We start from the raw sequence: 12,761 nt of genomic DNA, 5'->3' as shown, positions 1-12,761 counted from the left end.
ATATTCCGCACACTTATGTGACTAACATCAAAAACAAATGAGTCAAACACTCAACAGGACAACCGCAGCGTTTCTCTCTGCGGCAACGCTGCGAAAATTCGGGTACTCGAGGTTCTTAAGTATGCATGGAAGTGAAAACAAGAGACAGGCACTCAAACGCTTCACTACAAAGATGTGGTAGATAAGAAACAACAGGTGGTCACAAAAATCTGAAGAGCAAACACAAGAGATCACTTGAATGTGCAAGGAAACGAGAGCTGGCGTGTGGGAGTCCATGTGCGGTCCATAAAAGAGGCATCATGGCTGACCTCAACAAAATTGTTTACAGCTGAGTGGCAGAGTGCTTAGCGCGATATCTCTGCACTCGTCGGTGGAAATCTGAAAGAGATATACAGAATTCTCCGGGAAAGCCTCATGTAGTGCTGACGACGGCTTTTATGACCTGCTGGTTGTCTACAAATTTTTTCTTTGATTTCAAGGTGCTAAGTAGGTACACACAGGACGTCACTCTGAAGTCGTCAATCAAATGCATATGCAATACCACGTGAGAAAAGCATCTGCATGTACATTCTGTTCACAGCTCCGTAAACATGTTTCTTTTTTAATACGCACAGGAAAACAAGAGGTGCCATGGTTGCTGTCGAAATTCGAAATTCCGAGTTGGGCGGCAAAGTTGGTCTTTATGCCTTTCTGTGGACTCATAATATAATAGCTATTATTAGCGAACGTATGTAACCGAGAGTGAGAGCAGTTTCTCCGTCTTAAATATAGTAGTTCAGGTTTTACGGCAACCCAGAAATTTACTTCTCTGTGATTCACAAATGTTCAGAACTCTCAAGATGCCAAACAAACAGTTGCTTAAGAAGTATTCACTTATTTTCCTTGTGACTTCCTTTGGATCCGACCGCAATATTTTGTGCACGCATTAACTTCAGCTGGGTCTCAAGTTTGAGATGAGGGACCACCATGAATACAATCATCCTGAAGACAGAAGCCCTGCGCCGCGTAGAGAACGACCGGATGCAATCAAGCGTAGCCCAAGTACTGCCCACTGTTACATGCAACGTTATGTCGTATTCAGAGTGCACAGAATATAGTTAACAAGCTGTGGAGACGACTCATGATCAAGCTGAAATTACAGGTATGTTTAGAAAAAAATCTACTGTGACTCTCGTGCGAGTTGTGAACAATGCAATGGAATGTTTGCGAATACACATACATCTTCCAATCCTCTTTCTTTCTCTTTTGCCCCAACAGTCCAGCGAAAGCACGGAATTTCGGGATCTACGGTGCTTACGTATAACCGGTATGTGCAAACTGTGCATATGAAGCACGTATCTGTCAGAGATCAGAGAATAAAATGCACTCGTTCATTTCCAGCTGCTGCATTCGAATCCTTTACCAAACAGCGCCTATATTTTGATGGGCTCCCTTCTGCTCTTAATGATGGGGCACAAATAAAAGAAAGCGAAAGGAGCAAGTGAAACCGCGCTTTCAAAGTAAATATCATAGTATTTATGCCTGGTATTTGGCCTTGTGGTAGAGCATCCGCCCCGCATTCGGGAGGTGCTGGGTTCGATCCCCAGTGCCGCCGGGGACTAACCGGCTTTCTAATGGGTACAAGGTTTCCCCCGGCCTGGTGCTCGGCTATTCTGGTGTGAGATGCTTGGGGAAACGGTCTTGACCACAGTTGCCTTGACAGATGAGAGATAAGTTCCGCCGTCAAGCACCCCTAAATCCGCCTCGTGCGGTAGAAGCCCATTTGTGGCATTCTTTCGCAGTGTTTACTTATTTTTGTAATTGGCTAACGCTTATAAAGAAAACTGCTATTATGACACTCCTGTTAGATTAAAAAAATTAATTGTGCACACGCATGTGCTGGAACACATAATGTCGGTTTATACTCGTCCCAGAACGACTGCCAGCAGCGAACAAAGCTACGACTGACAAGAGCAGAATGCATACGTCGTACTGCTCAATAATAATAATAAAAAACACGGATCAAACGACTAAGTGGCAAGGTGAGAAAGCCAATGCTGCTATAATTGAACACTGAAAAATAAATTTGTAGCAAAGCAGTGATTTACAAAGCAGATCAGCGTACCAGGCCTGTATTCCTGCTTCAAAAGCACTAGTCGACGTAATACAACTAAGTCCCACATCGTAAAATAAATCAAAATTTTTCTTCAAACTTCACTTCTTTCCTTATTTTAAACACTGTACGTTTGAAATGCTTAAGCAGATCGATCTAATGCCCTAAATAAAAACAGGCACTATGCTCGTTGCTAAAACGAGATGTACCAAGAAGGCTTTAGTGTTGCTCGTTGCTTGACATACCAATAATATGCACAGGAAAGTTTCTTCATTTATGAAAATACCACGGTTTTATACACGTTCAGCGTCGTTTAGCGTGAAGTACTTCAACGATAGTAAATGAATTCAAAATAAGCACAGAGGCATAGTGCAGAGAGTACTTGGTACAAGGGATCTTTGATTGTACATATAACATGACATATTTCTTAACGCCTCGCTCGATCCAAAGCAAAGCCTAGGCTATGCTTGAGGCAATCACGTAGATTCAATGTTATCTTTGTCTGAAAGAGCCGGGCGCTTCCCAAAATGTCATTCCGATTTTCCATTCTGACGTCATTCAAGACAACCACTAGAAGCGAAAGATAACATCTAATTGTCAACCCGATTGAACTTTCTTCCTGTTGGAAAAATTTAAAACTGTATGAATGAACTTGCTGCTACTAAACAAAAAATGTTTGGCAAATGAAATGCAAAAGGTTACGGCTTCTTCGTCACGTGCGTTCTAGAATTTCTGTCATGATACTTTACATTCTGATGCCTTTCTCGTGGACATGCGAATTAGGAACGTGTCTGTAGGTGTGCCTCGAAGTGTTTGTGTACACATGGTGTTCTTGTATAGATGACGGAACCACCAAAAGAACAACAACTACACTAGACAACACACAATGCCAGAAAAGTACAGACATACGTCAGAAACAAGAAAGTCGCTTGCGAAACACGCGCGAAGGTTTGACCAATACGTGGTCACATTAACTTCCATCGCAAGTAGTGCAGGGAGGAATATCTACAGGGTTTCTTTCGCTTCCCATCTATCGAAGCTGACCATCTCTGGACGTCGAATATGAAAAAAAAAATTCCTGTCCGCACTCCCAATCTTTGACATCATGACCATCAACTCTCTGCGTACTCACTGGCTCTAGAAATAATTTTAAAAGTGATGGAAGCTTGCTGCTGTGAATTTCAGCTTTCTCGCACACAGAGTAGTCTATATTTGCTTGTAAGACTAAACTTCCTTCCAACGTGCTTTTTTTTTTTTCCACACGAGGATTACAACGTAAGTACTAAAGGAAAGCCGCAAATCTCAAGTCAGGGAGCTGATCAAGTACATTTTTGCCAGTTCGAGCTCAAACAGCACATCTGAAATACGCCGCAAAGGTATCTGTCTCTAAACAACGTACCAAGAATACCACATATTAGCGGCTAAAAGTCAGAGAGTTGTCTCTCATTGATGAATCATTTGAAAGCGTTTCTAGCAACGTGAAACGCAGCGATGTGAGGCAAATAAATCGCTTTTCGCGACACAGCATTACTCGCACAAGGGTTGCTGCGAGTGTATACGTATATGAGAGGAAATGCGCGTACCAGTTCCAAGCACTCTAAATAATTTTACGCAGGTCGAACATTATGTAAATATATCAGTGCACCAGAAATATGCCATCTGTACACTGTTACAATACCCCAACGTCACGTATCCTCGGTATTCGGCGTAGAAGATTGTTTTACGTATATCTAGAAGGTTGCATGAACGCACATTGCCGTCAACAAGGCGGCAGGACTTTGCACTGCGAATACGTTTTGGTGACAAACAGCACGCTCAAGAGGACTTACAAGAAGAAACGTACAAATGAACGTCGCAGGAGGTGACTGCAATATCTTTTTGATATGAGAGGGACACCCCGTATACATTTTTCATTGTCGCTGGCTTTAAACTCTTGATCACTTGCTTGATTGGAGCACTGCTTCTGATTGCACAATGCTGTGAACTTCTTTGTCTGTTTATCCTTGAGTCGTTTTCAAAGATTAGGCGCGAAAATGCTCCAGTATTGAAATATCTGGTCCGCCTTGTGCCGTATTTCTTTATTACCGACGTGAATGACTAAAGCTACATAACCAATTATCCAAAGCCTCCTACGTCATTACAGAAATACGTTATCCTCTCGCGGGTCCCTTAACAAACGCTTGCAATGAGGTGCACAGAGCAACGTATATCTCAGGTTTCACGTATTTTTTGGCGGTGCCATGCTTATAAATGGCAACTAAGACGCACCAAGCTCCACAAGTTAATGCGAGCAAAAAAAGAAATCGAAACAAAAAAAAGTCACTCAGGCTCAGTTGGTGACAAGGCGAAACAAAAAGAAACAATAAGTCCTTCCTGTGAAAAAAACACTGGTTAGGAATGGAGAGCCGTAAATATTGTCGTCGCGCATCGCCCTTGACACTACAACCGAGGAGATCAGAGAGTCACAACACAGTTTTTTAGAGCATCCGCGCATTTGCCACAGGTGGTGTCGCGGGCGGACAGCGATCCACCTTTCGCTCCATGTGGTTGCCCTCTGCCCCGTCCTGTGCACACGTCGTCGCTCTGCCTTTTTCAACTCTTGCACTCGCGAAGCTTCAAAACACACACACGCAGCGATCGATGCAGGTGCAGGTCGACAAACACATTACGTGAAACTAAGTTGTAAGACAAAAAAGAAAAAAGAAAGCGAAAGAGTCTCGGCCTTGGTATAGCGTCGGGCAAGCTGCACAAGTGTTCCTCCATGGCGAACGTTCCGTCGCCACACTGATGTCGAGGGCGTGTCCACGAGAAAACGATGGCCGCACGGAAGTACGTCTTCCAAACGCCGACGAGAGGCGCTTCTGTCAAAAGTCTTGGTTCAATCCGAGCAGCCAGTCTTGTGGCTTCAGGGTGCCTCAGATGCAACACGCACCACCGTTAAAAAAAGAAAAACAAAGAGCGCACACAGCAAAAAAAAAAATAGTGGGGAGGGAGCGGGCCGAACAATAGAGTCCAAACTTCCTCGCTTGCACTTTCGCGCTCTCCTTTCTCACGGGAGTCGCTGTGTAGTGACAGACGACAGACAACCGCGATATTGACGGACACCTCGCGAAAGTGTGCGCCACAGCCGTCGACGATACCCGTGCCGCGTGGCGGCCACGGGCACAGACATACACGGCGTCCGTGCAGCGCGGCAACGCAGCTATGTACGCACTATACGCGGCGCGGGACGGCGCCGCACATTACGCGCGAGCGTACATGTACGCGAGAACCAGTGGCGGGAAGGGGGGGAGGCGACGCAGCCATGGGCTTCGCGAGGAGCGCGCTCGCCCGCTGCAGTAGTGGTAGTGTGGTGTAGTAGTAGTAGTAGTACGGTTGCCGCCTGTCTACAAAGGGTTGGAGGGCAAGTCGCTGCTGTCTGTTCCTTTCCCTCCAGGTAGGGGGGACAAGGAGGAGGAGGTGAGAGACCGGTCGGATCTTACGTTTTGCCGCCGGCGTCGCCCGAAGCCTGCGCGGCCGCCGCCTGCTGCGCCTTGGCTGCCTGGGCCTGGCGTTCCTGCTCGTTGAGCTCCTTGATGGCCTGGATCTCCTTCTTGAGCTTCATGCGGCGGTTCTGGAACCAGATCTTGATCTGACGCTCGGTGAGACACAGGGCGTGCGCCATCTCAATCCTCCGCCGCCGCGTCAAGTAGTGGTTGGTGTGGAACTCTTTCTCCAGCTCCAAGGTCTGGTAGCGGGTGTAGGTCTGGCGGCCTCGGCGACGCAAGCCGCTGGCACCTGCGGACACGGGGAGAGAAGAGACAAAGGACACAGCCTGTGAGAGACATCCTGCGGATACCTATAGGCATACAAACACCTGAAAACCTGTCACATCTGTAGTGTGTAGTGTGTGTGCGTGCATGTATGTGCAATGGAAAGAGAATGATGCGTTCAGCCTTGGAACGCACTAAGTCATTTCGCATCCCTCCAGCTATTCTGTCCTACGGAACAACATTAATTTTACATTAGCTGACGGAATAAAATACTACCAATAGAAGTTTAACGTGAAGCAATAAAGTTACACCGCGGTCGTTATCGACAAGTGCTCCAGGCTCAATTTCTTCTGCGAGAAAAATCTTTCAGACCTGCAAAAACTAGAAAAAAAATTCAAATAGACAGAAAATGACAAAAATTGCGGGAGGGATGCCAATTTTGCTGCAGGACAGGTTCCCATTTTAAATCACCTTTAAGTTCACGAAGAACGTAAAGAACGCGTGAATTCAGTACAATTCTTGACTAGAGCCTATGAACATGCAGATATTGAATTTTTGTTGTCAACAATAAAATAATTATCAATATATATTTTTTCTTGCTGAAGCAATCACACTATTAGTGTAAATTAGTTACTTGCGATCGGTTTTATGAAGCCTTTTTCACTCTCACTAAGAACTGCCTATAGGCGCTCACTATTTCAGTAACACGCTGACAGATATACAATAATTCGAGCCCTTGCAAGTGTAAAGTTTCATCCATGTGAAGGCAACACACCGTTCTTCTTTCTAAAGCACAATATTAAGAACGATAGAACGGTACGCATAAACGTTGTGCGGCTTCCCTGCCAACAGCTTACTGCCACTTGCACCACAAGTATCTTACATCAACGTGTACTAAAAACCTAAGCAAAAACAGAAACATTACTGCACTCTGATCAATGTGGATGCAGACCAACAAAAATAACTAAAAAATCATTCACAGTAGATTTCGCGCCTCGTCATTTTGACAGTTGCCCAATGGTTTCAATTTACTCGGCGTTAAGGCTAATATCGCTTCGAACAATACACGTGTCGCCGTAGTCACATTCATACACATAAACATTAGGCGACCCGTCTTTTTTTTAGAATTCACAGAATCTACTGCATGGAAACCCATGTAAAACAGCCCACTTTCGTCATTACTATAGTCAAGTTTCATTGAGACGTTTTATTACATCGCACTGGTGTCCACAGCATTCTGCCTCTGATCTTTAGACCTAGTTGCTTTAAGGATCATAATAAAGGGCAATGTGTCGGCAATGTCCACTTTATTTTGCTTTACTCTGATTTACTCTTTGCACATTCATTAATACAACCGCAAAAATCACCCAACGCTAAAGATCATCTATAGTGAGACAGATATACGTAGCAAGGTCGAAGAGTTTTTAAACTGTCAGTTGAGAGCGGTACATCTTCCCATCGTCCTCCTTTGTGTTCTACCCCGTCCTGGCGCATTTAAAGCAAAAATAAGTGTAAACCAACTACCATCACAGCAACATAACTTAGCAGAAATCTCTGCACGGAAAGCGGAACGTATCCAAGCACCTCCTCCCCCCCCCCCCCCCCCCCCCCCCACGGGCAAATTGATACAAGACATTGACATTGCATTTAGCCCCTCCTGAAAAAAAGTCCTGACTACGTCTCTTGCGTAAGGTATCGCTAGCCGGTTTAAAAACTCTAGCGGAGTATCTAATTTACTCTTTTGAACACGCCGCGGTGGTTGCTGACCCGAAAGACGCGGGTTCGATCCCGGCCGCAGCGGTCCGATTTCGATGGAGGCGAAATTCTAGAGGCCCGTGTACGGTGCGATGTCAGTGCACGTTAAAAAACTCCAGGTGCCCGAATTTTCCGGAGTCCTCCACTACGGCGACCCCCATAGCCTGAGTTGCTCTGGGACGCTAAACCCCCATAAAACCAAACCATCATTTATTCTGTCCTCACTTTCTCTGTCAGAAAAGTGATGACACCCCTGCTCGCCAGCAGCCATATTTGTTTCCCCTTTTAAATATCATGAGCTCTCAATTTCGCGGCTCCATTTTTACGCAGATTACAAATTTGCGAAGAGAAACGGACACCTGTCGAGACAGCAAAACTATGCAAGCTTTTTTTATGGTTATACAAGGTTTTCACATCATCATTTGCTTAGGTTTCCCTTCGTTTTTGTTCTTAGCATAAAATACTTTCTGTTCTATTCTTTGGATGGCGCTGCAATCGCAGCTTTTCGAAGGCTGCTATTTTCCGCTTCAAAGCTATCTCGGGCAGAAACATTCACCTCCGGGACCTTCTGAGGGAATCGCATATCATTTATTCTGCGCGGCAGCGCAGCGCGCCTTTGAATAAACAGGTTTGATTCTCAAAGGTGTTTGAGCTGCACGTGTGACAGGGATATGAATTGCACGCTTCGAGTGAAGAACAGCATAAAAGCCGCTGTCAACGAAGCTGACGAGTGTAAGGGTAACGCAAACTCGTGATCGCGAACGAGTTTCTTGTAGCCTCGCCAGAGAGGCTGCATAAGAACAAAAGAAAAACTGGTGCGGGGATGACAAGCACTTTATTTCTTCCTAACATGAGATAGCAGTACGTCTGAAGCTCTAAAGCGCTTAAGATGTCGTATCCATGCCTGAAACAGGTACAGTTTCACCGCGGAGTAGACACACCAACAAGAATGGCAGTTTTTGTTATCGCAGGAACGTCGTCACACCGGAATTGGAACAATGCAGACTGTCTCCTATTTTCTGTGAGACGTACATTATATATTTTCGAGCGAAGGGCATCAGGAACACTGAATTCAGTGCTTCCAGCTCGGCGTGTGGCCCACAGGTTCTGCTTGGCTGTACATTCAACAGCTTGTGCATGGCTATCAACAGTGATCCATAACGCAAAGGGGACGCTCATCTGCACGCCTATCGGCGTCTGGTTGCCACTGTGTCATCTTCTCGACATTATGAATGTGCTCAGGCATGGAAGGTGTCAAAGCTTTATAATTTTAAGTTATTTTTAGGCGTAAAAACTTCAGGACCGCTACTGCAAGTACGTTTCATGCTGCAGTACTACCTAATCAAACATGAAATTCAGTGCTTCCAGCTCGGCGTATGCCCACAACTTCTGCTTGGCTGTACATTCAACAGCTTGTGCATGGCTGTCAACAGTGATCCATAACGAAAAGGGGACGCTCATCTGTTAGCCTGTCGTTGTCTGGTTGCCACTGTGTCATCATCTCGACATTATGAATGTGCTTAGGCGTGGAATGTGTCAAAGCTTTCTAATTTTAAGTTATTTTTAGGCGTAAAAACTTCAGGACCGCTACTGCAAGTACGTTTCATGCTGCAGTACTACCTAATCAAACATGAAATTCAGTGCTTCAAGCCCGGCGTGTGGCCAACAACTTCTGCTTGGCTGTACATTCAACAGCTTGTGCATGGCTATCAACAGTGATCCATAACGCAAAGGGGACGCTCATCTGCACGCCTATCGGCGTCTGGTTGCCACTGTGTCATCATCTCGACATTATGAATGTGCTTAGGCGTGGAATGTGTCAAAGCTTTCTAATTTTAAGTTATTTTTAGGCGTAAAAAGTACCGGCCCGCTACTGCAAGTACGTTCCGTGCTGCAGTACTACCTAATCAAATATTAAATTCAGTGCTTCCAGCTCGGAGTATGGCCCACAACTTTTGCTTGGCTGTACATTCAACAGCTTGTGCATGGCTGTCAACAGTGATCCATAACGCAAAGGGGACGCTCATCTGTTAGCCTGTCGTTGTCTGGTTGCCACTGTGTCATCATCTCGACATTATGAATGTGCTTAGGCGTGGAATGTGTCAAAGCTTTCTAATTTTAAGCTATTCTTAGGCGTAAAAACTTCCGGACCGCAACTGCAAGTACGTTCCGTGCTGCAGTACTACCTAATCAAATATTAAATTCAGTGCTTCCAGCTCGGAGTATGGCCCACAACTTTTGCTTGGCTGTACATTCAACAGCTTGTGCATGGCTGTCAACAGTGATCCATAACGCAAAGGGGACGCTCATCTGTTAGCCTGTCGTTGTCTGGTTGCCACTGTGTCATCATCTCGACATTATGAATGTGCTTAGGCGTGGAATGTGTCAAAGCTTTCTAATTTTAAGTTATTTTTAGGCGTAAAAACTTCAGGACCGCTACTGCAAGTACGTTTCATGCTGCAGTACTACCTAATCAAATATTAAATTCAGTGCTTCAAGCCCGGCGTGTGGCCAACAACTTCTGCTTGGCTGTACATTCAACAGCTTGTGCATGGCTATCAACAGTGATCCATAACGCAAAGAGGACGCTCATCTGTTAGCCTGTCGTTGTCTGGTTGCCACTGTGTCATCATCTCGACATTATGAATGTGCTCAGGCATGGAAGGTGTCAAAGCTTTCTAATTTTAAGTTATTTTTAGGCGTAAAAAGTACCGGCCCGCTACTGCAAGTACGTTCCGTGCTGCAGTACTACCTAATCAAATATTAAATTCAGTGCTTCCAGCTCGGAGTATGGCCCACAACTTTTGCTTGGCTGTACATTCAACAGCTTGTGCATGGCTGTCAACAGTGATCCATAACGCAAAGGGGACGCTCATCTGTTAGCCTGTCGTTGTCTGGTTGCCACTGTGTCATCATCTCGACATTATGAATGTGCTCAGGCATGGAAGGTGTCAAAGCTTTCTAATTTTAAGCTATTCTTAGGCGTAAAAACTTCCGGACCGCTACTGCAAGTACGCTCCTTGCTGCAGTACAATCTGATCAAATATTCAATTCAGTGCTTCCAGCTCGGCGTATGCCCACAACTTCTGCTTGGCTGTACATTCAACAGCTTGTGCATGGCTATCGACCGTGATTCATAACGCAAAGAGGACGCTCATCTGCTCGCCTATCGGCGTCAAGTTGCCACTGTGTAATTTTCTCGACATTATGCATGTGCTTAAGCATGGCAGGTGTCAGAGCTTTCTAATTTTAAGCTATTCTTAGGCGTAAAAACTTCCGGGCCGCTACTGCAAGTACGTTCCGTGCTGCAGTACGACCTAATCAAATATTAAATTCCGTGCTTCCTGCTCGGCGTATGGCCAACAACTTCTGCTTGGCTGTACATTCAACAGCTTGTGCATGGCTATCAACAGTGATCCATAACGCTAAGGGGACGCTCATCTGTTAGCCTGTCGTCGCCTGGTTGCCACTGTGTCATCTTCTTGACATTATTAATGTGCTTAGGCATGCAGGTGTCCGAGCTTTCTAATTTTACGTTATTGTTAGGAGTAAAAACATCCGGACCGCTACTGCAAGTACGTTCCATGCTGCAGTACAACCTAATCAAATCTTAAATTCAGTGCTTCCAGCTCAACGTGAGGCTCACAACTTCTGCTTGGCTGTACATTCAAGAGCTTGTGCATGGCTATCACCAGTGATCCATAACGCAAAGGGGACGCTCATCTGTTAGCTTGTCGTCGTCTGGTTGCCACTGTGTCATCTTCTCGACATTATGAATGTGCTTAGGCATGACAGGTGTCAGATCTTTCTAATTTTAAGTTATTCTTAGGCGTAAAAACTTCCGCACCGCTACTACAAGTACGTTCCGTGCTGCAGTACTACCTAATCAAATATTAAATTCAGTGCTTCCAGCTCGGCATGAGGCCCACAACTTCTGCTTGGCTGTACATTCAACAGCTTGTGCATGGCTATTGACAGTGATACATAACGCAAAGGGGACGCTCATCTGTTAGCCTGTCGTCGTCTGGTTGCCACTGTGTCCTCTTCTCGACATTATTATTGCGCTTAGGCATGGCAGGTGTCAGAGATTTCTAATTTTAAGTTATTGTTAGGAGTAAAAACATCCAGACCGCTACTGCAAGTACGTTTCATGCTGCAGTACTACCTAATCAAATATTAAATTCAGTGCTTCCAGCTCGGTATGAGATCCACAACTTCTGCTTGGCTGTACATTCAACAGCTTGTGCATGGCTATCGACAGTGATACATAACGCAAAGGGGACGCTCATCTGTTAGCCTGTCGTCGTCTGGTTGCCACTGTGTCCTCTTCTCGACATTATTATTGCGCTTAGGCATGGCAGGTGTCAGAGATTTCTAATTTTAAGTTATTGTTAGGAGTAAAAACATCCGGACCGCTACTGCAAGTACGTTTCATGCTGCAGTACTATCTAATCAAATATTAAATTCACTGCTTCCAGCTCGGTATGAGATCCACAACTTCTGCTTGGCTGTACATTCAACAGCTTGTGCATGGCTATCGACAGTGATACATAACGCAAAGGGGACGCTCATCTGTTAGCCTGTCGTCGTCTGGTTGCCACTGTGTCCTCTTCTCGACATTATTATTGCGCTTAGGCATGGCAGGTGTCAGAGATTTCTAATTTTAAGTTATTGTTAGGAGTAAAAACATCCAGACCGCTACTGCAAGTACGTTTCATGCTGCAGTACTACCTAATCAAATATTAAATTCAGTGCTTCCAGCTCGGTATGAGATCCACAACTTCTGCTTGGCTGTACATTCAACAGCTTGTGCATGGCTATTGACAGTGATACATAACGCAAAGGGGACGCTCATCTGTTAGCCTGTCGTCGTCTGGTTGCCACTGTGTCCTCTTCTCGACATTATTATTGCGCTTAGGCATGGCAGGTGTCAGAGATTTCTAATTTTAAGTTATTGTTAGGAGTAAAAACATCCAGACCGCTACTGCAAGTACGTTTCATGCTGCAGTACTACCTAATCAAATATTAAATTCAGTGCTTCCAGCTCGGTATGAGATCCACAACTTCTGCTTGGCTGTACATTCAACAGCTTGTGCATGGCTATCGACAGTGATACATAACGCAAAGGGGACGCTCATCTGTTAGCCTGTCGTCGTCTGGTT

At 45.2% G+C, this 12,761-nt stretch overlaps 1 protein-coding gene across 2 annotated transcripts in view; it reads right to left on the bottom strand.

Annotated features, from left to right (window-relative positions):
- Window positions 1–593: 593 nt before the first annotated feature.
- The window catches only part of LOC144093833 (homeotic protein ultrabithorax-like), a 115,943-nt gene continuing 103,775 nt past the window's right edge, over window positions 594–12,761 (bottom strand). For both annotated transcript variants that reach the window (XM_077627550.1, XM_077627551.1), the window contains exon 3: window positions 594–5,869. In XM_077627550.1, the coding sequence (XP_077483676.1) occupies window positions 5,571–5,869 (299 nt within the window). In that variant the 3' untranslated portion in view covers window positions 594–5,570. The remainder of the gene's footprint in view (window positions 5,870–12,761) is intronic.

The sequence above is a fragment of the Amblyomma americanum genome, chromosome 6 (assembly GCF_052857255.1).
Source record: "Amblyomma americanum isolate KBUSLIRL-KWMA chromosome 6, ASM5285725v1, whole genome shotgun sequence".
NCBI classification, from domain to species: domain Eukaryota; kingdom Metazoa; phylum Arthropoda; class Arachnida; order Ixodida; family Ixodidae; genus Amblyomma; species Amblyomma americanum.
This window is presented reverse-complemented; position numbering and strand designations above follow the sequence as displayed.